Source organism: Mauremys reevesii, linkage group 4 (assembly GCF_016161935.1).
Source record: "Mauremys reevesii isolate NIE-2019 linkage group 4, ASM1616193v1, whole genome shotgun sequence".
Taxonomy (NCBI): domain Eukaryota; kingdom Metazoa; phylum Chordata; order Testudines; family Geoemydidae; genus Mauremys; species Mauremys reevesii.
Window position 1 is genome coordinate 20,364,424 of NC_052626.1, and position 26,041 is coordinate 20,390,464.

Below are 26,041 nucleotides of genomic sequence, written 5' to 3' on the forward strand. Positions count from 1 at the left end.
GAAATCTTTGACTCCTGCACAAAGCCCTAGAGGAAGAACGGCTCTATCTACTTACTTTTTATAAATACAATAACTCAGCTACTAGGATCTAGAGGCAAATTAACCAAGTGCAGTTTTGAAAACCTAATGGTTGCTTTGAGGCCGCTTTAGAGTTAATTAACTTGATTCTCTATTTACTAGGCTTAGAATTAGAAGCACAAATAAAAGAGTCAGGGCGGGAAGGCAGGAAGATGCTCTAGGGATTAGAAAGAAGCAGCATTAACCTGTGAAGGGTCCAGCTAGTGACGACAGCCCAGTGACATGCTTCTAGGCAGCTAGGGCCAAGCTAACATTGGCCACTCAAGGGGGGGCGGGGGAAACACGTGGGTGGGATGAGTAGGGGGACAGATGACCCAGAGCTGGGTTCACAGTCTCCCAGCCCCTTCCCCACCCCCATGGCCCAGGCTCCTTGCCTCCCGCAGGGTGTCCGCCCCTCTCCAGGCGCCAGAGTCTCCCAGCCTAAGCCAGTGGGTGCGTGTGGGTAACACCCACCTCCCGCAGCAGCAGCCACACCCGGTGCCTTTACCTGCCTAGGTTTCCCCCTGCAGGTGGGGACATTAAGGAAGTCACCGGACCCGGCTCGGCTCACACACGTGGTGCTCAAACCACCGCTTCCTCCTTCCGCCCTGGTCGCAGGCTGCTGACGCTCCGCTTCCCTCCCCCTTAAGCCGCTGCGCCGGAGCGAGCTGGCACCTGCCCGCCCAGCGACCCCGCCAGGAGCGGAGTCCGTGTGGGGAGCCCGGCTCCCAGCTACTTCCCCGCCCCGGCAACGCTGCAGCTCCGTGCCCCGCTCCCAGCCCGGGGGAGGCACGTGGGGACCCGGCTACCGGGGCTACCCCAGCCCCAGGGAGCACCGAGTCCCCCCCAGCTCCTGACCGGACGGGGAGAAAGTCCCCCATTCTGGAGTCCCTGTAAGGCGCATTTTGAAAGCTCTCTGAGCAGCAGGCGGGTTTCTGCTGCGGGCTTGTCTCGGGGAGGACCAGTGCTTAAATTGCGGGAGGGAGGGCTGAGCCCCCCGCCTCTAGACTTAGCAGTTCCTAGCCCCTGCACCGCTGGGGTTGCCATGTAAGTTATGAAAGTAAAAAAAAATTGCTTGAGCCCTGGCACCGCTTTCATTACAGATTAAGCCCTGGTCCCAGGAGTCTCACTCGCATCAGAGCCTGAGCCGTCAATGCAGGGGGTCTCTCCCGTATGTAGCCCCCCCCCCAAGAGCCAGGGGGCTGTGGCCCAAGAACTCACCTGAGTTGGCTGCGTGTTCGGGTCTAATCCACCCACTCTTGCTCAGCTGGGGGAAGAGGGAACGGGCTCATTCTGGATTCACTCGAAGGGCGTATTTAATAGTATCTCCCTGTGCTGATGAAGGACTTTGCACTGTGTTTCAATGAGACTTTAGAGGACATTGAATGAAAGGACATTGAAGTAGTCTGGGTCCAAAACGTAGTGGGTGTGTTAAAAGAACAGGTTTTACTAAACTTATTAATAATAGAATTTTTTCATTAAATAAATAAATAAAAAATCAACAGGATTTTGCAGCATTTTGCTAGTGCATGAAAGTGAATTTGCCTAGTCTGTTTTCATTCAGCTTGGACCATGAAATGCAACAGGACCCTGATCATGCACTGAGCTGTGTGTAGGAGGCTTCCTGCACCCACACACAGCCTCAGTGACTTATTCTTTCCATATTAATAACAATACTTACCAACTTTGCTGTTGACTTCAATGGGGTCAAGATTTCACGCTAAGTATCAAGGAAAACAGGCTGAATTCAGAAATAAGTTCTCTAGCATACATTGCTATTATACAAAGGATCGAATTCTGGAAAAGACAGCTGAAGACAATTAGCCATTACATACAGCTTTTGTAGACTATAGGGAAAAATACATTAATTCAAGATAAATAGAATCAGTGTTCTAAAGACACAGAGTGATAAACTCTAACCATCACCTAAGTCCCATGTTAAAGGTTTAAGTAGTGTGTAGACCAATGACCCACAAACTGTGGGGTGCGTCCCTCTAGGGGGGCATGGAGGAATGTTCAGGGAGGGCACAGTGGGATCTAGGCAAGCCCCCAGGGGGCAGGGAGGTAGTGCCACCCAACCCCACTTTGTCCCCTGTTCCGCTCCTGCCCTACCTCCAGCTTCAGCTCTGGCCCCAGCCTTAGCTCCTGGCCCCAATCACAGCACACAGGCCCCAGCCATGGCCCCACTCCCGGCCCTGGTTCCTGTCCCCAGCCCCACTCCGGGCCCCACCTATGGCTCTCGCCCTGTTCCCAGCCATGGCTCCTGACTGTGGTTCCTCTGGGGGCACAGACAAGTTCCATTATGGATAAAGGGGGGCATGATGGAAAAAGTTTGGGGACCACTGATGTAGACCTATACATGGGCCTGTGGCATTGGGGAATTTCTCTGTAGAGAGTAAAGAAAGAATACTTCATTTTTTGTTTGCAAAGGAGCCCCAGAGACCTTGAATGGGAACATAAAACCCAAGGTCCATCAAGCCCAATATCCTGTCCTCTGACAGTAGCCAATGGCAGGTGGAAGGGCACACACAAATAGAAAGCACTTGAATCATTTTGGATTTGTAGATTCTTGTCTATGCTGACAAGGCAGATATACATTTTTCTTTATTAACTGATAATGTATAATACACGGTAGTTAAGGAAAAAATCTTTTCGGTGTCTTCTGCAATAAAATTTTGACGCAATGAGCAGAGAATTGGACATTCAGTAAAAGGATCAAGGACTGCAGGTGGACCTGAAAACCAAAGAAATCATGATCTGTGCAAACATGGATGGAAGCTCTGTCTATAGGAAAGAATTGATGAGTTTCCATCCTGCTCCCTTTGAAATCAATGGGAGCTCTACCATTGCCTTCAGAAGGAGCGGGAGCAGTTGTCTGGTTTACCTCTTGAGCCAACTATGCCTGTTCACCCTACAAATACAACTGTTTTTTTAACCAGTTTGTTACACCCTCCTCTGACCTGGACATAACAAATGCAGTTTCTTAGATTTCTTAGATTGTGTTACCCCAGATATCCTGCAGCCTTTCTGCCTTACAACCATATGTCTGTGTGTCTGCACCTATCACATTGCCTAATCATTTTGGAGTAATGGCATTCTGGGAAAAGATGGTTGTTCAAAGAATTGATCCAGCAAGACCAAGAACTGCCAGCCTTCGGCTACCTTTAACTTCAGTGAGAGCTGTTTGTGCTAGGCAACTCACAGGAGGTGCTCAGCCCTTTGCATGAATGGGCCCAAGATGAGAAGACATTGAAACAAATTGCCAATAAAGATGCCAAATGTGATATTCAGGCAGGTATATTTAATGGTTAAGATAAATTCATCCTCCATTTGTGTGGGAAGAGAAGTTAAGTTAAACAAATGCAGCAACAGCCAAATCCTTCCAGTATATTGATCCACATACATTCTGGCTTGTTTTCAAAGTACTGTTTTATGGCAATTTATAACCCAGCTTGCCAGCTCAGGAATTGGATACAAAACTGTTGGGGGTGGTTGTTCACCTATTGCTGTCTCCTCTGTTCTGGACATTCTTCTGAATTCTCAAGGAAATGTTTACCCTTTAATTCTCCAGGCTCATCTTAGGTTCACCTGAGTCATTTTAGAGGATGTGTCCACTAAGTAACACACATCTCCTTTTGCACTCATATACAGACAAAGCTCAACATGGAAATCTCTGGGATCATCACTTCACATCTCCATCTTGGGCTGCATCACTGCAACCTACTGTATAAATCAGCAAGCATCAGGACATTAATTACTCCATGATATAAGGCAATATAAAGCTGCCGTTATTGCAGCTGGACAAGCAAATAAGGGCTCACCTGAAGAAAATACTGATTTTCAGCAGATGAACTAGATATAATGGTCAGTCACTGTCTGTTGGCACGTTAACTTTGGTCTACTGCACAACACGTACAATTAAGCCACCTGGGAAGTCTGGGGGTTGATGTAACAGAAAGACTATGGATGCAATTTAGATAAAACTCTCAGCAAATCTCAAAATTCCAGGTGAGCCAACGATAGCTAAGTCAGACAAGACCACTTCTGCCATATTGGCTACAAGAAATTTGCCAAATAACGATGGACAGAATGAGAGGCTATTGAGTACAGTTCATATGTATTTATTACACATGTGAATTGCACATAGTTTGTTTGACTCCTACTCCCTCACCTTTTGCATGTTGCTTGTCTTCTTCAGATGAAAACTTTGTAGGGCAGGGATTGTCTCTCTCCCTGTGTGTGTTAATGATGCCTGGCAGACTGATGGCTCTGATGGAGTATAAAGTAATAATAATAGTGATATTCCTGCTTCTGGGAAAGATTGTGTCTAGTGATTAGAGCAGGAGCCTTGGAATCAGGGTTTCTGGCTCTGCATTGAGTAGCTGCATGACATTGGGCAAGTTAACCTCTCTTTGCCACAATTTATTTATCTAAAAATGGGTATAATGAAGGATGGTTTCTTGCCTAAGTGTTCATTTGCTGGAAAGACATCAACATATACAGAGCCCACCAATGGGACCTGTATATGTTGATGTTTTTTCCATTGTTGGTGTGGAAACAGGGAATGAAGCCAGGCAATAGGAGATTGAATGAAAGAGTTATGAAATTCTTGCTGAAAATGAAAAATAAGGTTAGCTATGATGCAATGAAGATCATGTGATCTTATCCGGGAATAACCTAAAAGTGACCTTTGTAACATAATGGATGCCCAGTGGCATGCGTAAGGCTGGAATTAAAGAGAATTATCACAGTTGGAGCTGTTACCGAGGAGAAGAGTGCATAACAATTCTGGGAAGAAATCAGAGACCACATAAATACAATATTAAATTACTGGTGTATTATTATTTATAGTTATTATTATTAATATAGCGCCAAACATGTTCTTGGCACTTTGCACCAAATGATCCAGAATCCAAATTGTACATGGCATTGGGACATAATAACTTTGACAAAATTACAGAAGTTGTTACTGAGAGCATCCATAGCTAAATGTATTATTTCAAGGACTATGGGTCTGATTTTGCACTCACATTCATTTTACCGTAGTGTAACTTACTGTCATCACTGCCGATTTATGCTAGTATAATTGAGATCAGAATTGTGCACTAGAAGTCTGTGCAAACTGTGAACATACCTGACTGGTACATACAGATGGGGGCTTTAGAAAGTTTGAAGAAGATTTAATATGGTTTGAAAGATAGAAAGGATATTGAGAGGCTTTGTTCTTTGTTCCTGGAGACAAGGTGCCTGCCTGAGGACTGGCCGTCCCCAATGACTTCAGCAGGAGTTCTGTGTGCTCAGCACCTCTGAATATCAGATAGACCTTGATTAATTCAGATATTGTCTGTGCCAAACATAATGCAATTTTGTTTGTAGTGGTCTGAGTTTTTATTTTATAGTTATGGTCTATGTTCATTCCTTATCCCAAATACTTTTTATTTGCAACACTTATGACTCTTCCTTTATCTGAATTTGGATGATGATGGTGGGGGTAGGAATTGGGAGAGGAACTTGGATTTATATCCCATGACAGTCATAATTTACATTAAAATAACAACTCTTTTATTTGAGCCTATATAAATGTATAATCCCCTGTCCCATTCAGACAGATGTAAGGCCCACTGTAATAACTATGTTTCAGAAAGAAATATAAAGTGTAACAGTATAAGGTTGAAAGTAATGTCATTAACTTTGCGTTTTCCTTAGCCTTAGTAGCATCTAACTTTAGGCCCAATCCTGCTTGTTGTACTCACCTGAGTAATCCCATTAAAGTCAATAGCACTACTTTCCAGGGCCACCCGGGGCAGGGGGGGGGAATTGGGGCAATTTGCCCCGGGCCCCACAGGGCCCCCCTCAAGAATATAGTATTCTATAATATTGCAACTTTTATGGAAGGGCCCCCCGAAATTGCTTTGCCCCAGGCCCCCTAAATCCTCTGGGTGGCCCTGCTACTTTCATGAATAAGGTGAGCAAGCTTTAGTCTTTTAATTTCTGTTCTCAAGAGGGAATTAAGATTATGCCTTTGTACCATTTCAGCTACTCTCCAATGCAGCCTCCCCGCTACTTATTTCCCCCTCCCCTTTTTTTTTTGCACAGAATAAAATAAGAGTCTTGGTCTACTTTATTAATCAAGTATGCATCCCTTACATTAAACTGTGAGATAAACTCACTATTTTAATATTTCAAGGAGGCTGAGAATAGGTACTAGATTTTCAGCCATTATTCTTATCATAGTTTCTAACCAGTGAACTCAGAGCAGTTAATCACTCACATGACTCTTAGATCAGGCTGGTCCTAACATCACAAAGACCTTACTTTTATTACACCAGATTATTATAGTCATTGTTAAATATTTACTAAAGGCAGCATCTGAATGGAAAAAAACGCTGTGTTGGGTCTAATAGTGCTGGGACACACTGTAATAATGGGAAGTGGTTGTGCATTAAAACAGTATTTGCATTTTACCAGAGCAAATAGATCCCATATGATTGAGCCAAAAACCCTCACATTTTTAAATAGCCTGGAAGGAAAGTTGTAGCTCAGGCTATCACAGAGGAACCGGAGACAGCCAGCATCTCCCTGCGACTAGGAGGCCTGGCAAAATGGAAGTAACAATAGGTTATAATAGACGAAGGGACTTCGGCCACTCCCTTTTACAATCTTCCAGTGGAATGAATGGAATATAAATACCAGCCAATGGCAGGCCAGCTCGTGCTGTATATAAAACTGGTGAGGCTGTGGGGGTGAGACTCTACTTCATATAGGTCGCGCTCTGACAGCTTTGGGGTGTAAGAACAAGAACAGGGGCGGTTTCTGTGGTGCCCGGTAAGTGCTGGGGGGCCTGACTGGCAATACTAAAATTGGAAGATGATCTATTTAGCCTGTTTTAGACAGTTTGATTTAAAACTACTATTTCGAGGCAAAAAAAAACCACCCAAAATTGTAATCCGAAGGGTCTATATTGTACTGCAGCTAAATGTATTGTGTGTTAGTGCTGGCTGCCAAAGGGTCCAGAGTGTGTCTCCGGACCCTGAAAAAAGGAGGGGGGGCGTTGCGGGGGGGGGGGGGGTGTTTATAGATAAAGGGAGAGATGGAAACAGATTATAATATGGACGCCCAGAAATGCAACCTAGGAAAAACCAATTAAATCCCAACTCGATGCAGGCACTATACGGTTTGTTAAACTGGATCGGCTCTAACTTTAAAGCCAGGTTAAGCCGCTATTTAGCAGGGTATTTACATAGCTATTCACCCCCCACTCCCAGGCGTTTGTTACATAATGGCTCGATGTAGGGGATTGTTTAACCCCGTCCCCAAAGTGGCTGGGCAGTGCTATTGGGATGGGCGAGCTCTCCCCAGCGGAGCTCCCGCGGGGATGGGAGGGGGTCGGGCTCTTCAGAGCTTGTGCTGGGTGTTTGGGATCTTTGCCCCCGAGGCTGGGGGAAGCCGGCGGAATTTCTCTCCCCCAGTCCTCGCCTTCTCCTCTCTCCCCTCCGGCGCTGGCTGATCTGCTGCAGCCGGACGCTCCCTACGGGATTTGGTTGCGGTTGCAGCTGGGTCCCGGCTCCCCGCGGTGGTTCCGAGCTGCGCCCAGCAAGCCGGGGGGCTGCGTTCCCCACTCTCCCCCCTGCAGGTGAGGCGAGGTTGCATCGTCCTTCTGGCCCCGGCGGCTGAGCCTGGGGAGAGGAGCTGCATTGCCCTCCCTCTCCTGGTTGGGGAGGGGGTGCATTGCATTGCACGCTCCCTGCAGGTGCTGGCTCCCGGGGAACGCTTGCCGTGCTCGTCCCACTGCCTCTCAGGCGCGGGCAGGTGCCGCATCACCCCCCCCCCCGGCTTGCCTGGGGCGGGAGGGAGATAACCCGGCCGGGGCGGGAGCGCCGCAGCCCTCCTGGCTGGCAAACCGGGCGCCTCTGCTGCTGCAGCCCCGAGCTCGCGGCTGCGCCCCCTGCCGAGTCCGCAACCTCTGCTGGCGGGGGGCAGGTCTGGGAGCAGCTGGGCCGCGCGGCTCTGCAGCTACCGCGGGTTCTCCCTCCCCTGAAGGGGCCCCGCTCCGGCAGGGCCGGGAAAGAGCTCTCAGCAGGGGGGCTGGCCACTGCCTAAAGCCCTGGGGGTGGGGGGGCCCTGGCACTTTTCCCACTGACTTGCTGTGTGACCTGGGGAAAGTCCCCCACCCCGGCTCTGCACCCTCCCCGTGTGTAGAAGGGGGTAGCCCTGCCCACAAGGTGCCCTTGTTAGCAGTTTGTGGAAGGGTTAACTGGGCCGCAGGCAGGTGGAGTACATGCCAAGGTGACCTTGCTGCATGCCATGGCGTCCTTCCAGAGCCTGCCTGGAAGGGCGTGCCAAGCACTGAAGGTGAGGTTTTCCCCTTTCTTCTCCCCTAGCACCTTGCAGTCAGGCGTCAGTCATGCCCTTCTCAAACAGCCACAACCTCCTGAAGAAGAAGTACTGTGCTGCGGACGAGTTCCCAGACCTGAGTGTTCACAACAATTACATGGCCAAGGTGCTGACCCTGGACCTGTACAAGAAGTTGAGGGACAAACAGACCCCCAGTGGATTTACCCTGGATGATGTCATCCAAACTGGGGTTGACAACCCAGGTAAAGGACAGAGCCTCTTGATCCACAACCATCTGTTCTCCCTCATTAAAGGAAGTGCGTCTTGATAGCAGCACCAAGGTTCCTAGAGCTGTCAGTCTCTCAAGCAGTGAGTCCTGGCCCAAAAGCACTGCCCACTAAGTGTTCAAGGTGGCCTTATCCCATTGAGCAATGCAGAGAACACTATAAATGCATGCGTGTTCTGATAGACCAAACACTCAAATTATGTAACTACTCTGCTAAATGCTTTAATCTGAAACAAAATCTGACTGAAAGTGTAATTTAACTACAAACACCATGACTAAAAATTTGACATTCTGAGGGCTTACCTGGCTGCTTTGATCTCTCCTATTCCAAACTGGCTATGTGATGTTCTGTGGCACTTCTTTGAAAAAAAGGGGGAGCAGATTTATTAATGTGTTAACATTCCAGTATTTATTTTTACTCTAGCAATATCAAAATGGCCCAACTAAATAATCAGAGACTGCCTCCTGATGAGGAGTACCCGGACCTGAGCGCCCACAACAACCACATGGCCAAGGTGCTAACCCTGGACTTGTACAAGAAGTTGAGGGACAAACAGACTCCCAGTGGCTTCACCCTGGATGATGTCATTCAGACTGGGGTTGATAATCCTGGTAAAATGCATTGAGAATATTCTATGTGAACCAGCTGAAATAAGTGATGCATATGGTGACTAAGTTTGTGGAGGTGACTCTTGTGAGCAAACTACAACAATGCAACTCAGTCAGTAGCAGTCTGAACCAAAAATCAAGTTGTCCATGAAGTCTAAGCTCAGCGTATTATAATGGCTGCAATATCTGAGCTGCCTGAGCATAAAATATCTGATTAAACTATGAACAAAAATCTTGCCCTGAACTAGATTTGCTTGTCCAAACATGGATTATTGGCAACAGTTTTGGGTTTTCAGTAACTTTACATTTCAGCCAGCTAATGAAATGTTAAGTGTCTAAAATTTGTCATCAACTGGTTCTTGTCTTGTGTGTGTAGGAATGTAATCCTAAGTGACTAGACCTACCATTATAAGGACAAATTTATCTGGTTAATGCTGTTCTGGGATACAGTCAAACATCACCCAAATCTGGCTCTTGCAATTCTGTTACCACTCCAGGCCATCCCTTCATTATGACAGTAGGATGCGTAGCTGGTGACGAAGAATCCTATGAAGTGTTTAAGGCACTCTTTGACCCAATTATCCAGGACCGGCATGGAGGCTACAAACCAACTGACCAGCACAAGACTGACTTGAATCCTGATCACCTACAGGTATAGAGTCTTTCATCAGCAGTAGTCAGACATCTGACAAAAGTATAGAAAAGCCTGGGCAAAATGAAGTGCAGTTGCTTGTCCCTGTCAGTCAGAATCTGTTCCTGTGACTTGAGTGACCACCTGTTAGACTCCAGAGAGCAATAGCTAGGAATACTTCTCTCAGTAAGGACTTTTTTCCATGGGCTGGGTGGAACCACTTTTGAAGGACAGGAGTACTGTAGTCATATCTGACCTGAGATACTGCTGTGACTTAAGGCTTGCCTGCACTACCGTGCGGGGTCAATCTAAAATGTGCAACTTCAGCTACATGAATAGTGTAGCTGAAGTTGACGTACAGTAGACCCTTGCTAGAACGCATGTCTTTATAGCATGAATTCGGTTATGGTGCGGGACTGCACGTGGATCCCAAATTTAATTCCCTTCATTGGAATCCATGGTAACGCGGGACCGTGCACGGATCCAAAACCCCGCATTCTAGCGGGGGTCTGGTGTACTTAAATTTACTTACCACAGTGTCTTCACTGCAGTAAATCGACAGCTGATCTCCTGTCGACTCTGCTTGTGCTTGTCAACTCCAGTACTCCCCCAGAATGAGAAGAGTTCTCAGCAGTCAATTTATCACGTCTTTACTAGCTGTGATAAATTGACCCCCGGCTGGATTGATTGCTGCCTGCTGATCCGGTGGGTAGGGTAGACAAACCCTTAGCCCACTCTGCTCTAGTGGAACAGTTACTCCTGTCTCAGCTGTGTGGGCTTCAACATCCACATTTGTATTCTACTTCTGGGGCAGCCCTGTCTCACCCTGGAGGATCCTTAAGGATTACTGTCTAGGCTGGGTCCTGATACACAAGTGGATCTTATAAACCACTTGAGCTGTTGAAGTCACTACTATGTCATATCCATTCCCAAGTTTGAGTTCAGGATCTCTCCCTGCCTTTCCAGTTGTTTGTTCTAGAAATATTAAACTACTGGGAATCCCTAACAACATGTGTGAACTATTTATAGCCAAAGTAGACTTTTAAAGTTGAATGGGAGGACTCTTAACTGTAGCAACTTGAGTTCATAACTCTGTTTGCCATCTACAAGAGATGACAAGCATCTAAACACAACAAGGAGCTGCATTATTTAGAGCCCACTTCTACAGGGGAAATAAAACCCCAAACTTGCGCATAGGCAAACACAGATCTAAAATTCTGTTAATGAGTTGATCTTTTCCAGCTGTTAGTAGAGGAAAGCAGCTCTAATGTATTGGGAGCACTGACATGAGGATTGTATGCACACAGGACACTACCTTATCCACTTAAAAATATGAGATAGTGACCTGGTGGCTTGTATTTGAGTTAATGCTAAAGCCTACTCAAATATTGAAGGCTTTGGGGTCAAATCATGCTCTGAAACGAATAGGGGCTGTACATAATTCAGGGCAGGACTTGGTGGCATGGTTGCACTTCTCAATCTCTTAAAGGGTGGTGATGACCTGGACCCAAACTACGTGCTAAGCTCCCGTGTCAGAACTGGTAGGAGCATCCGTGGATTCTGCCTTCCCCCTCATTGTAGCAGAGGAGAGAGACGGGCTATTGAGAAGCTTTCTGTTGAAGGTAAAATGAAAGTTCTGATATTATGGACTGACTTCCAATGTTTGTCAAACTGAGGCTGACAACTGAGGAAGCAGAATATTTTTGCCTACCTCTTCAACTGCAAAAATCTCAAATATTAGTTATGCATTTGGTGCCCTAGGGATCTGTCAAATTAGCACACATGTAGCTGGATGGCTAACCTAATAACTAGCTTATTTCTCAACTGGAAGTAAGTAGAGGGCAATTGGATTGTATTAAGTAATGAGATTGTGACCTTTAAGGCCTTACTTAAGTCTGTGTGGGATAGCAAGTGAGCATGCACTCTACTACAGCAGGTGTTAGACTTTTTAAATCCAGTGATGTATTGTAACACTCATGCTTTTAACTGCAGCTCTTACCACTTAGCTTTCCACTAAGATGACACTGGGAGTGGGCTGTGGGTTTCAGCGGGATGTATTTTAGGAGACTGTGTTGTACAGTGGCAATGCTGTCCTTTGTACCGAGACCACTCTGCTCAGGACTCCTCAATACAGAAAATGTTACTCTAACCTCTAAATGACTGAAGTGGCCTTGCTTATTCATGTACTATTAGAATAGCTTATTTCACTTCTGGCTAGCAATATAGGTCCTATTAAATAATCCTAGTTTCATAGCTCCTCAGAAAACAAATGGCCTTTAAAGAAATAAAGGCTGCAGTAACTCCCAACAATATGCAGCAGCCTGATCAATCCTTCGAAGCTGAAAGAACCAAACACTGCACTGTCCCTTACAGTAAGGGGAGGAAGAAAACAAAACTGATCAGTTTCAGAAATCCCACTATGCTTGTGCATCTAGCCTCTCAATTGCTGGGAACATATCAAAATACCACCTAGCATCCTGTTTGTGTACTAAACACAAATCTTGCTTTCAGCCCTGGCTAGCCTGGAAGGTGATCTTAATGGAAAGTACTATGCTTTGAAAAACATGACTGATGCAGAGCAGCAGCAGCTGATCGATGATCACTTCCTATTTGATAAACCAGTTTCTCCTCTCCTGTTGGCTTCTGGAATGGCACGAGACTGGCCTGATGGCAGAGGTATTTGGTGAGTATATGCAATGGAAACCAGAATCCTTTAAACATGTCTGCAGTGGGTACTACGCAGAAATCTGTGGTCCTGAATAAACTAGCTGAATGAAACAGTAGCTTCTGTACACTAGTGTTCACTTGGCAGCAACTTGCATACTGTCTTGCCTTTCTAAAAAAGTGGCATTTGAATCTGCTCTCACTTAAATTTGAGCTTTAATATCTGCTTCAGTGGGCCACAAAATCAAGCCCATAAAGCTAAAGTTTAAGAAGCCCTCAAACTTTAAGTTCACCCCCACTGGCATGTCTGTGGCTCTCCGCGTCTTTACTGGGGATTTAAGAATTGCACCACTGCAGTAATGATTCATTTAAGGGAGGCAGCTTAAAATCAGTGAATGGTGAACTAGTGGCATTGTCACTATGATTAACGCAACCTAGCCTTTGGGGGTTTAAAAAACAAAACAAAACTGCAGTAAAAATGGCTTCACTGAAGACACATTGCAGGAAGAGCAATGCCTTCTGCAGCAATATCAGCAAAGCAAACCTAAAAGGGACTAGTGCCTATGTCTTTCTGCTTATGGTAAGGAGAAGACCTGGCCTCTTATGTGGCTCTTTTTTGCACTGGAAACATCAGGCCTTCGCTTTTCTGTCTAGAAAGTTAGCGGTATGTCTTGTCACAGGAACAAGTAAAGGGAAGGAGTTAATTTGTCAGACCTCTAACACCCAACTAGTGGAAGAAAAAATGTTCTTGTTCTCCTCTATGCTGAAGGTTGAACTCCTGTGACTGTTCCCATCCCAGTTAAGAGTCACTAAAAGCTGCTTGCTACACTCAGTAGAATCCTTTCAGTCTCTCATGCAACAGTGGGATCTTAAACATGTTTGGTTTTGTAGGTCACCTTTCCAAGATAACTTATCACCTGCCTGCAAGAGATACCAACACTAGATAGCTTTGTCACTGAGCCATGACCCTAAAACCTTAGTCTCTGATTAATTGGAAGCTTTTAACATTCTATGTAACCTTCATCTTGACAGCTAACTAATTCAGTACCCAACTTGATTGCTGTCGAGGACTAGCTTATCAGTATTGCGCTAAGAATTTTTTTTAATCTGGCAGCACCAACTAAAATCCAAAGGCAAGGGCAGATGGACCAATGGGTCACCAGGCTTGCAGCATTCTTCCTTCTAAACTGCAGCTTAAAACAAATATCCAACATTTTGTTTCTTGAATCTACTCATATGCTGAGTCATTGCTGCATGTAAGGTAACTTAATTGACTGTGACAAGACAGTTAGGTTGCACATCATGTTTCCCTGCATACCATACATGGCAGAAGTCTGAATCTTGACTATCTCACACCATCTCAGGAATATTTGCTAATGTATTTCACCTCGTACACTGTCCCAAATTGACACTTCATGGAACAAAGGGACTGAATCTTTCTGTCCCTGGGGGACTTGCAAATTAATTTAAGACCTGACATGACATCAAGGTTGAGCAGTAAGATCATAGGAAAGGGTGCACAGGATGTAGCCAAGGCTATAGTCTAAGACTTAAGTCATGTCTAAGCAGGGTAGAGGAGGAGTCCAATAACAATTCAGATTTTAAGGGCAGAAAAAGCTGAATTGCTTCAATGTTTTGGGAAGATCTTGCTATGGAGTTGATTTAACCCTTTAACCTACAAGAGCAGATTCAGAGTTGAAACTAAATCTACTGTAACTGTCATGCAAGAGTAAATGACACTGAGACTTTAGTGTCATCTTCAGTACAACATGAGCTCTTCAAATAAGAGATGGACCGATTTAGACTTTAACCCATTGTAGATTTACTCCCTTGGATTGCCACCTGGAAAACTCCACTCCAAATGGAGAAATGAGTTGTTTGGCTTCTGTCTTCTAGGCACAATGACAACAAGACCTTCCTTGTCTGGATCAATGAGGAAGATCACCTTAGAGTTATCTCCATGCAGAAAGGTGGCAACATGAGGGAAGTGTTCACCCGCTTCTGTACTGGGCTAACACAGGTGACGTTAACATTTGTAACAAGAAGCCTAAAGAGAATTGCTCTTGCCTTTAAATGGTGCAGGACTTGATGCAGTGCTCCCAGTGCTGACTTAAAACAGGCTCTAAAAATATACTGCCATGTACTGCTACTGTGTGGCATGGAATCTGTGCAAGCACAAGTCCTGTATTGTGCTTGTGTAAACATCTGACAAAGATGCTACCAGATGCCTAAGTTATATAGTGTATCTTTCCACAAGTAAATTCCAGGGGTGTATGGGCTCAAACACTTACTCTGACAAAGTAGGTTATTGTTATGAAGTCTAGAGGAAGGTCCTCTAACATCCTGATTGGCTTCCTCCTCTTAAGTGGGGTTTAATTAAAACATAATATGAACTACCACTGCCTACAGACAAATAATAGAACATGTCTTGAGACTCAGTAAATTTGTAGTGGTGCTACACTACACAAAGTACCTTAGCTAAAACACTAGTGTGTGAGGGAAGTAAAACCAGCACTTCCTCCCCACATCCATCCATGCAAAGAGGAACAAACTCCCCTAAATCAAGCTTGGCAACATATCACTAAATATCCACTCTCTTCCCACAAGCCTGTATCAACAGATGGGCCTAGATGGTACCCTGAAAGTCACTAAATATAGACTAGTTCAGACACTGGGGAACAAAGTAAGTTCTAAACATCTGTTTGGGGGAGGGGGGAATGCCCTGCTGGTTGTCCCCACTTCTAAATCCAGGGGGCTTTAGCTTCAGAGGCTCCACTGATAGCAGCTGTTCAAATCAGGTCATGCTACTATCTAGGGAGGGGTGGTGAATCAGGGAGCTAGATACATTAATGAGACTGTAAATAGTCATCCAGTCTCAAATTCTCAAACCTTTAGAGGAGGAACAGACCAGGCAGTCTCTCTAAAAGGCTTTTTTCTCTCTAGATTGAAACTCTCTTTAAGACCAAAAACTATGAGTTCATGTGGAATCCACACCTTGGCTACATCCTGACCTGCCCATCCAACCTTGGGACAGGTCTCCGTGGTGGTGTACACATCAAACTACCTAACCTTGGCAAGCATGAGAAGTTTGGAGAAATTCTCAAGAGGCTGAGGCTGCAGAAGCGAGGCACAGGTGAGAAATGGAAGGCAGCTCTGCATGCATCACTTCTTTAAATACTCTGCTATTGACAAGAGTAGTTTTGGGGCCTGGATTACCCAGAGGCAGTGTCTAGAAGATTAATTCCCAGCTCATACAATCAGGGCCATCCCTAGAGGGGGTGCAGGGCCTGGGACAAATCAGCCTCCCTGCTAGTCTCCTTGCCCTCTGCCCTGCCACCACTCACCACCTCCTTCTCACCACATCACCACCCCCTGCCTGCCCACCAGTCTCCTGTCCATCTGGTACACTTCTTCCCTACCCCCACATCCACCTGACCACCACTCTCTGCCTTGCTGCCTGCCTGCTTCCTCACCCATTTCCTGTCTGCTCACCTCCCCGTTCACCTCCTCACCCCACTCGCCTGCCAGCCTCCCTCCTCACCTGAATATCTGGACAAATGGCACTCCAATCATACATAAGTTGGGATGCAGGACAAAGGGCTAAATATTAGGACAGTCCCAATTTTTATCAAAGTACAGGGCCCCACAAAGCATGGGGGCTCAGGGCAGTTGCCCCAATTCACCCTACCCAAGGGATGGCTCTGCATACAGTAGAGGGACAGTACTCCAGGGTGACCTTATTTAAAAAAAAAATTATACTACATGGAGGCAAATGGGCTAGAGGTCAACAGAACTGCACTACAGCATTCTGTTAGTAGCACCATTTACTGTCCATGTCCAAATCATCCCCTTCCATCTATGGAATAGACAGCTTGCCCACTGAGTGCCTACAGCTACAGTCATGGCTAAGGAAAGTTGTGTGTTTTTTGTTTTTTGTTTTTGTCCCCCCAAGAACAGTTTATCACTTATATCAAAACACTCTCTAAAAGAATCCAGTTACCTGACTTCTGTCCAGTAGAATACTATACCAATGATGCAGATAATCCTAGGCATGGAGGCTGAGTTACTTGCCAAGGGTCACTCAAACTGATAAAGCCAGGAGTGGGAGAGTCCTGTCTATTAGAACTTGTACTGTACTATTAACTCAGCAGCAAACTGGAAGTATCCCTCTGTTCAAGCCATGCCCTTCCACCCCTCGTGCCCATAACCAGGTATGAATGCAGCAAGGGAAACTATTTTGCTCCAAGTGAACTCTTGCTATGTTGTGTCTTTAGCAATACACAAGATGTGAAGGTCTTCACAACTCTAAACTGAATCTCCTCTTTCTTCAGGGGGTGTGGATACTGCTGCTGTTGGAGGAGTGTTTGATGTCTCCAATGCTGACCGGCTAGGCTTCTCTGAGGTAGAGCTGGTGCAGATGGTGGTTGATGGTGTGAAGCTACTGATTGAAATGGAAAAACGCCTTGAAAAAGGCCAATCCATCGATGACCTCATACCAGCTCAGAAATGAAAGCACTTTAATTCCATGCTTCCTAACTTATTGGATGAATAATAAACATCACTCCAATCAAAGCCCTGGGGTAAAAAACCCACTAGTAACACTGTAGAAAAGTCTTCCATCCATCTGTGTTAGAGTTTATTTTTTTGATGGCTGAGATGTTGCTGAAAAAACTGAAATAAACTATTGTTTTGGCCTGACAAATGTGTTTAATTAAACAAATCTGTCTGAATACTAAAATCTAGCATGGCAGCACAAGGCAGAGGGCCATTTGGCTGTTTCTTCCAGCTGTTTGGACAGGCAGGACTTAGTGTTTGTAGTAACATCCTAGCTGTGCTGCTTACCTCTTAAAAAATGAATTCTGAAATTGATACACCCAGTTGCAATTCTAGGGGAACAGTCTTTCCACCACCTGTGATGTTAGTTGTTGCTGTAACTTTTTTATCCTGTTGTGTGAACATTTGTCCTTTATGCCACTTTTCAGTTAAAATCTCCTGTGAAAGTGCCACATCTTTAAGACTTGAGCATGTGCAGTCAGCCCTTGAATTCACTTGTAAATTCTTTCAATATCTTGACAGTGGTAAACTGACTCGTGGCTTGTCATACCAGGGCCACCTGACTGTTAAAGGGGCTGATTGCAGTCACAAACATATGTGCAGCCGATATGTTGCTTCTCGTGGCCTAAAGCTTGCTGAAATAGATCTACTGATGTCTAGGTCAGTAGGAATTGAAACTAAGGAATCTATGTTCTCTAAGACAACAGATAGTAGGAGAGCTGGTGTAATGAAGGGTTCCAAATTTAGTCACTTGTGTTACCCACCCCCCATTCTTGGTTTGAAGGGTTAATCCATCACATGTTGAAGGAATCCTAGAATATCAGGGCTGGAAGGGACCTCAGGAGGTCATCTAGTCCCACCCCCTGGTCAAAGCAGGACCAATCCCCAGACAGATTTTTACACCAGTTCCCTAAATGGCCCTCTCAAGGCTTGAGCTCACTACCCTGGGTTTAGCAGGCCAATGTGCAAACCACTGAGCTATCTCTCTCCATGCTAAAGGAGTAATCAAAAACCTGCCTTAACTACATTACTTAGGTACTTTTCTAAAAACATGTTTAAACTCGGAGAAAGTATTTATGCATCTGACTTCTCCTACCCAAACTGTTGAGGGACGTGACAAACAGAAGAGAGATGCTGACTCAAGTGTCAGATGCTTGTTAATACTGCCTGCTCTGGAGTCTTTCCCTATTCTTACACGGAGCTCTCAGCTGAGAACTAACAAAGAGCTTGGGCTTCAGTCAGCTTCCTAGGCCTGAACAAATCAATACACCAGACTAAAACAAACCATCTACTCTAGCTGGAGCCTGACACAGCTTGCTGGTTCCATAACCATTCTCAAGCTGTGGGTGAAAACATATTGTATGTGGTAGCAACTGAATTTCTCCTGCTATAGAATTACTATAATCAACCTGCATTTATAATTACTCTAAATTACTCATACAAGCAATTATCCCAGAGATGATGGTAGTAGGGTTGGTACTGGCCCTGCAAACAATTGCTTCCCAGAGCTCAAATACAACCACCAGAGTATGAGCTCATAGCTGTACTCCCTTCTAAACCAACAATTGTATAGAGGCAGGCTGATAGCTTGGGCATTCGAAGTTGTGTTTCACAAAGTGCAGTATACATGGTTTTAGATCACTTGTGTTGCTGATTTAATCTTTACCTTGCTGTATCTTTAAATGTCATAAACAGAACTTCAGTCCCACACTAGAATAAGCTAAGATGCTAGTCAGTGTAAATCTCAGTGGAGGAAGGCTGAGTGGCTTTCTTATTAGACCATGTCTACACTACAAAATTGTTGACCTAACTTATGGCAGCATACAGCCATTGCAGTTATTAAATCATTTGTGTGTACACACTTGGCTTCTTGTGTCAGCAATACACATCCTCACTAGGAGCACTTGTATCAATTGTATTGTCAGCAGGGGGGGCATTGTAGGATGCCCTCTGAAAGCCAATCACAGTCAAAGCTGTGCAACATCTGGACTGCCAGATGCTTTTGAATAGACCACAATCTTTTAAATTTTCTCTGGAGTCTGGACCTTGACTATACCTTGGCCAAGAAATTTGGACCTTGACAGAAAATAATCAACTATCCCTGGTCTACACTGACACTGCATCAACCTAATTACATCAAATGTGACTCCACTGCTTGGGGAGGTGATATTACTAAATAGGCATAGAGAGGCACTTAGGATAATGGGAGGCAAATTTGAGTGAAGACACTTCCACAGCTAGGCTGATGCAAGGTGGCTCACAACATAACACTGTAGTGTGGACCAGGCTTTAGATGTGGTATTTCTTTATTGTTTCAGCATGGTTAAAATGCAATGCTGTAGATGCGGGGGAGCTTCTTCACAAGAGGCTTGCTGCTATGTACAAAGTGTAACATTTACATGTTGGAAGCATTCAGAAAAAGAATGTTTTCTTTACAAGGCTATAGAAGAGGAGGGGGAGATATGGTAAAACCCACCTGCTATTTCTGTACATACTTGGGATACGTCTGACTTCTGTCCACTTCATGATTCCACACATACTTGGCAGGTGGCTGGAGTCTCATCTAACAGGCATGGAGTTTTAATTTAATAGTGCCTGTCAGTACTCCACACAACAGCATTGCTGCAATCATTGCTAATGTAAATCTAGTTATAGCACCGTCATTGTAGCAGCCAAGCCTTATTTTTCTTCTGTCTCCAAGAAGCTAGACCGAATCAGTAGGTGAAGCAAATAAATCTGTAGTCAAAATTGCAGGACAGTCCTTATTTCTTATATTTAGTTAAGGAAAATAATTCTCTTTAGTCTTCTTTTCCACTGCTAGACCATTAGCTGAATTCTCATCTGTCTGCCATGGGGAATAATAAGAGCATGGTTTTGGTTTGAACTTGTATAAAGCAACTGAGACTATCCTAGAGAGTAATCCTGTTGTGGCAGAAGGCTGGGCACAATAACCTAACAGAACTGGTACCTGCCTAATGCTTATGAGTGAGAAAAGAAATAAAACCTACTATCAAATTATCTTAAAAGTTGTAACATAGTTTTAGTCTTAGCATTACTCTGACTAAGCACTGTTCTACCTAGTTTTATTTTCATGGATAAATTGTAGGAGAACTAATAATCGGTTAGGCCTGCAAATATTTTACTCTTATGCTGTGGGTCAGCTAATGAAGGTGATTGAATCACAGATATAAACACACTCTCCCTTCCCTCCCTAGGCAACAGTGGCTTCTCAGGTGAGTTGCACTATTCAAGGGGAAGATCATAAACTGCTAGAGGTTTTATAATGTAGCAATGCAAAAAGTGTTTCTAATGGATTCATTAGTATCACTCAATTTCCTTAGATTAATGGTAATCAAAGTCTCAGTATAGTTGGAGGGGACCGCCAATAGGTTGGTCATTTAATTCCCTGCATCATGACCACAGTGACAATTATTCTTAGAGACCAAGTGGGTAATGTTGTTTATTGGACCAACTTCTGTTAATGAAAGCAAAAAGCTTTTGAGTTACTTCTTTGGTTCTGCATAGAAGTTGGTCAAATGAAAGATATTACCTCACCCCCTTATCACTCTACTATCCTGGGACCAACACGGCTACAACAATACTGCAAAAGTTAATTAGTCTTAGCTGTTCCTAATGGCTAGGTGCCATTTCTAGCCACAAGTATCTCCAGCTGGTGAGGTCACAAGCTTCCTTGGCTGCTGGATGCATTGCCTGTCATGTCCCCTAATATTTAAATTAATTATTCTTTTCTACAGATTAACAGTGATGCTTGTGGTGGTCTCTCTGCTAGGAAGAATAATTGATTCCCTGCTCTCTTAATGGCAGTCCCTTCTGTATCTATAGACTGTTATCCTGTTGTCTCTCAGGCATGTTCTCCAGACTGAATGTGCATACGTCTCAAAATCTTTCCTGAAAGATTTTTTTGTTTTTGTTTGTTTTTTTATATTCTTTGTTCTCTTCTGAAGTTTCTCTGGTTTTTCTTTTTTGAATTCTGCAGCCTCAGTCAGTGTAGGACTCCTCTTCAGGGCTTAACACATGCATAATAAAGTGGAACAATTGCATATCACTTCTGTTAACTACAACCCACTCCAATATGATATTTGCCCTTTGTGCAAGTTGCGTTGGGGATTCATATTCAATGCAGCATCCACTATAATCCCAGGATCCTTATCTGACAAGGCATTTAGCCCCACTTTGTATTTATTAGATCCAGAACACACATCCAGTGAGCTCCCCACACAATTAGTCTTCCTGCCACGTGACTGACGATTGCTCATGATTTTTAACCAGTTGTGTATCCATTTTATAGCAGTGCCAGCTAATTCATGTTTCACTTTTAGCCCTATGAGCCTGTCATGGGGCAATATGTATAAAATGCCCTACAAAACTGAAGATTTGTCTGCATTGCCGTTATCCATTAAGATTATACCTGGTTTAAGAAATAATTATATTAAATTGGGTTGCCATGATTTATGGCTTTATTAATTGTTCTAATCCTTTACCTAGTATCACTGATAAATGCCCTGGTCTGTAATGTTCTGGATCCTCTTTCCAGTCATAAGAGTTTTGCTTGTTTGCCTTTTCCCATTTCTCTGGCATTTTGTCTGTCCTACCCCCTCAAGATCAGAAACAGTTGGCAAAGGGTCTGGCAGTATTTTGTGTCCTATGCCTACAGGGTTGTGCTACTTCACCTTGAAATATGTGCTAACTACTTATACTAAACTATATGTTTGAGCTTGTATTTAGCTGGGACGTGCTTAATACCTTTCCCAGCCCTGCAGAAAAGTTCTTGTGTAGCTTGGAAAGCTTGTTTTTCTCACCCACAGAAGTTGGGCCAATAAAAGATATCACCTCACCCATCTTGACTCACAAAGATTAATTGGCATTTGTCATTCGGCATCTTGTTTGCTCTTGCCCTGTTAAATAGGTCTGTAGTCTCCTGTGATGTGCTTGTGCTCCTTATGTATTACCTTCATGGGCGGCATGTGAACCGCAGGCTGGGGGAGGCTAGACCCCAGCCCCACCCCTTCTGTCCAAAGCCCCACTCCCTTCTGCACCCTCTGCCTGATACTAGAGCCGCCCCCACCGCAGCCACCAGCCACCGTTACAGCTAGCTTCCCACCCGCCCCAGAGCACCCCCAGCTCCAGAGCACCGGGAGGGGGGCCACCCCACAGGGAGACAGGAGCAGCTGCGTGGAGTGGAAGCGGGGGGTGGGGGTCCAGGGGCAGAGTGTGGGTGGGGTCACGCATGGCAGTTTGGGGTGGCACAGCCTCCCCCAGCCTATGGTACCCACTGCCCATGATTACCTTTGTCTTCTACTCATCCTCTACAGCTTGGAATCAGTGCTATTAGAGTCGGAAAAGACCTATGTAATCATCTAAGCTATTCTCCTGCCAGTATAGGATTGCGCCTTACCGTACATTTTCTAGTACTTTGTTCAGTCTAGTTTTAAATGTCTCAAGAGACAGGGCTTCCACCATTTTCCTTTGGATTCCATTTCACTGCCAGGATGATTTTTCTGATACTGTTATTTTTAGTGACTGTGTATCTACCATTAATACCACCTCCCTCACCTTCAGCTATTTAACAGCGTGGTCCTGGTCCAGCAGGCAGAGCACAGGTCTGGGATTCAGGAGATGCAGGCGCTGTCCTTTGCCCTGCCACTGACCTGTTTTGTGAGCTTGGCCAGATCACTTCACCTTTGTTTCCTCTCCCACTTGTTGTTTGTCTTGCCTATTTAGATCAGAAACTCTGCGTTGGGGACTGTTTCTTACCCTGTGTTTGTTCAGTGCTGAAGGAGGCCTTGATCTTTGTTGGGGACTCCACTTACTACTGTAATGCAACAATAATAACAACAACAGGTATTTGTCTTACAGTTGTTTGTACAGTGCCTAGCACAAAGGGACTGGTGCCTCTAGTGCTACAACCGAATTAACACGACATACTTCTGCTCTTTCGGGGTTTTTTTTCCAGATCCCAATTACCTTTTAAATCTTCAGTTGAAGACCTCCCCCACAGTGATTTGACTTTAAACTGAGCAGTAATCTTTCATTTTTCAGCAATTGCAGGCCACTTAGAAGCATGGCATGCTGCTGTTGTGGTGTCTAACTGTCCCTACTTCTTGGGTTACAATAGCACATTTGGAGAAATGGTTCCCTTCACACTAGCCAACAACACTTTCAGGCGGTGTGAGTGTTCTTTGCGTTCTTTCCAGGGGTGAGCAATGCTTTTCCCTTTGATTTAATTCCTGCATTAATTAAATAAGGTTCCCCTACTATGGTGCACTGGCCCAAGATGTGAGAGACAGGTAAGAAGAGGTATTTTCATTCTACAGGGTGATGTCAATGGTTAATTTGGTCCCCATGCCCCAACCCCTCTCCCCAGCAGGCACACCGGGTGGGTTGAGTGGGGCAGGCTTCGGGCCGCCCAGAGGATTCAGGGGGCCTGGGGCAGGGCCGGGCCTTGGGCAGCAACTCAGCGCAGGTCCCTCTTGGAGGGAAGGACCTGCCGCCAAATTGCCAAGGAAGAACGAAGCGGTGGCGGTAGAGCAGCCTAAGTGCCGCCGATCGCGGCTTTTTTTTTTTCCCCGCCACTTGCGGCGCTTGTGCTCACTGGGCGGCGCTCCGAGGCTTCGGCAGCACTTCAGCGGCGGGTCCTTCACTCACTCCAAGTCTCCCGCTGCACTGGAGGACCTGCTGCCAAAGACCTGGAGTGAGTGAAGGGCCCGCTGCCGAAGTGCCGCCGAAAACCCGGAGCGGCTCGCGGGGCCCGGGGAAAATTGCCCCACTTGCCCTCCCTCTGGGCAGCCCTGGGCAGGCCCCCACACACCAAACCTGCCCCCCCCGGCAGGAGCGCTGGGCAGGTGAGGGTAGCGCCCTGACCCCACTCCCCAGCAGGAGCACCAGGGTGAAGTTGCGGGGAGACTGCAGGTGGAAGAGGTGAGGAGGGGCTCCCACTTGCTTTGGTCCAGGGCCCTACAAAACTGTAATCCACCTCTGGCCTCAGAAAATTCTAATAGATTGGTAAAGTATGATTTCTCTTTACAAAAGCTATGTTGACTCTTCCCCAATAAATTGTGTTCATGTATGTGTCTAATAAATTCTGTTCTTTACTACAGTTTCAAACAATTTGCCTGGCACTGAAGTTACAATTACTGGCCTATAGTTGCCAGGATCACCTTTGGAGCCTTTTTTAAAAATTGGCATCACATTATCTATCCGGCAGTCATCTGGTACAGAAGCTGATTTAAATGATAAGTTACATACCGTAGTTAGTAGTTCTGCAATTTCATACCTGAGTTCCTTCAGAACTCTTGGGGGAATACCATCCGGTCCTGGGGACGTATTACCGTTCAATCGATCAATTTGTTCCAAAACCTCCTCTATATACTGCAACCGTTTCCTGCGTTACTCAATGAGTGAGATTCTCTATTGCAAGAGTGTCTCACTCACATAAAAAGTGACAGAGTCCTGTGTCACCTTATAGACCAACAGAAGTATTGGAGCATAAGCTTTCGTGGGTGAATACTCACTTTGTCAGACGCATGATCCAGACTAACACGGCTACCCCTCTGATACTTGTCACTCACATAAGGCTGCTTTATACAAGGAATCTTATTTTTAATTCCTCACAATTTACTGAGCATATATATGGTGTTTTCCATCATCTACAAATATCATGATGATACCAGACGGCTGATCCTTGCCCTCCAAAGCATTTGAGTCTATATGCTACTTCTTTGGTAGAAGGGGACATTGTTAGGGCCTGAAATTTAAGATTTTGCAAGAGGGGGGAAAAAGCTTATGCAAAAATCTAACGTTGCAAGAAATGTTCTCATGGAAAATAAAAGAAGGGGAGAGATGGAAATTTTGTTTGGATTTAAGCAGCCTTCTGTGTGCAACGCAAACATTACAGATGTATGCAAAGTGCATGAGAACAGAAAACTAAGCTGAGTTGTGGGTAAAAAAATTGTGACCCCCACTGAAGTCAATGGGAGTTTTGCCATCAATTTCAGCAGGGCCATATCATCACTATTTTCATTTTCCCAACTGTGTGAAATACAAAAGTAAAGGCAGCATCCTTTACTGTGAAAAATAAACTAGATTGTTTCCCAAAGCTCTTTGTAATTTAATAATCTAGGGCAAGAAAATTGGCCTTTTAGACAAATGGGCCAGACTGTGCCCTGGGGGGTCCACGGACTGCAACAGGCATTATCAAGTCATGCTTAACAGCCATTCTGAAGTCACATGAATCCCTAATAATCTCTGTCTGAGCTGACTGCATTTTTCAGTCTGTTTCCCAGCACTGTTTGGAAACTGACAGAAAATTTGCAGGAATTTCTTGCACAGGACATTGAACTCCTGAGATACATTTTAAAGATGGGTAATTGAACATTTCCACAACACTCCAGTTCACATGTATCACGATGAGGCTAATTCTGAGGAAAGGCTTTGCAGTATTTTCCAAAGAGCTTAGGATTCAATGTGTCTGCATTACTGCAGGATCAGAGTTTTTGGCAGAGGGTAAGAGCACCAGCACATGATAATATTCAGGTGCAGGATTATAGCAATCTCTGGACAACATCCATATTTCAGCTTGTGCTGAGGTAGTCGATTACAAATGCACTAATTGGAATAAGCATGAACAAGGTATTCCATATGGACTCAAAGTCTCTCTGTTACCTCTGGGCTTAGAACAGGCTTCTTCCAGTGGAAGAAAACAGTTTTACATGCTTGTTTGGTAGAGATCTCTCTAAAGGGGTTTTAAGAAGGGAAATCACCACGCAATGTCATGAGATGCTTTTCTGGTGAAGCTGGGAGGAGCCTGGTGTATGCCTTCCTCCACTCTGCAGCCTGCCCCTAGGAGCCAGCCAGCGGCACAGGATGGAGCTCCTCACAGAACCTGT

General features: G+C 45.1%; 2 protein-coding genes across 8 annotated transcripts in view; one reads left to right on the forward strand and one right to left on the reverse strand.

Annotated features, from left to right (window-relative positions):
• TRMT61A (tRNA methyltransferase 61A) overlaps window positions 1-1,396 on the reverse strand; it is a 31,552-nt gene extending 30,156 nt beyond the window's left edge. The window contains exon 1 of one of the 6 annotated variants that reach the window (XM_039533292.1): window positions 453-559. The gene's annotated coding sequence lies outside the window, so the exon portion shown is untranslated. Of the gene's footprint in view, window positions 1-263; window positions 432-452; window positions 718-1,278 lie in introns of those variants that run through there. The other 5 variants (XM_039533291.1, XM_039533289.1, XM_039533288.1 and 2 more) reach the window with 5 other exon arrangements.
• A 5,350-nt stretch (window positions 1,397-6,746) lies between these two features.
• Window positions 6,747-17,283, forward strand: CKB (creatine kinase B). Of its 2 annotated transcripts, none has more exons than XM_039538117.1 (8): window positions 6,747-6,882; window positions 8,439-8,654; window positions 9,784-9,938; window positions 11,407-11,539; window positions 12,429-12,600; window positions 14,478-14,601; window positions 15,525-15,714; window positions 16,913-17,283. In XM_039538117.1, the coding sequence occupies exons 2-8, from the start codon at window positions 8,462-8,464 to the stop codon at window positions 17,089-17,091; spliced, it is 1,146 nt and encodes a 381-aa protein (XP_039394051.1). In that variant the 5' UTR covers window positions 6,747-6,882; window positions 8,439-8,461; the 3' UTR covers window positions 17,092-17,283. The 2 variants fall into 2 exon arrangements, with proteins under 2 accessions (XP_039394051.1, XP_039394052.1); XM_039538118.1 differs by lacking the exon at window positions 8,439-8,654 and adding an exon at window positions 9,102-9,289 and having other exon boundaries at window positions 6,767-6,882.
• The last annotated feature ends 8,758 nt before the right edge of the window (window positions 17,284-26,041 follow it).

Bases quoted from the DNA above. Each gene is read 5' to 3' on its own strand.
- CKB (XM_039538117.1), top strand. From the start codon at position 8,462: ATGCCCTTCTCAAACAGCCACAACCTCCTGAAGAAGAAGTACTGTGCT. The intron at 8,655-9,783 runs GTAAAGGACAGA...TTACCACTCCAG, and splicing joins AACTGGGGTTGACAACCCAG to GCCATCCCTTCATTATGACA. The intron at 9,939-11,406 runs GTATAGAGTCTT...AATCTCTTAAAG, and splicing joins TGAATCCTGATCACCTACAG to GGTGGTGATGACCTGGACCC.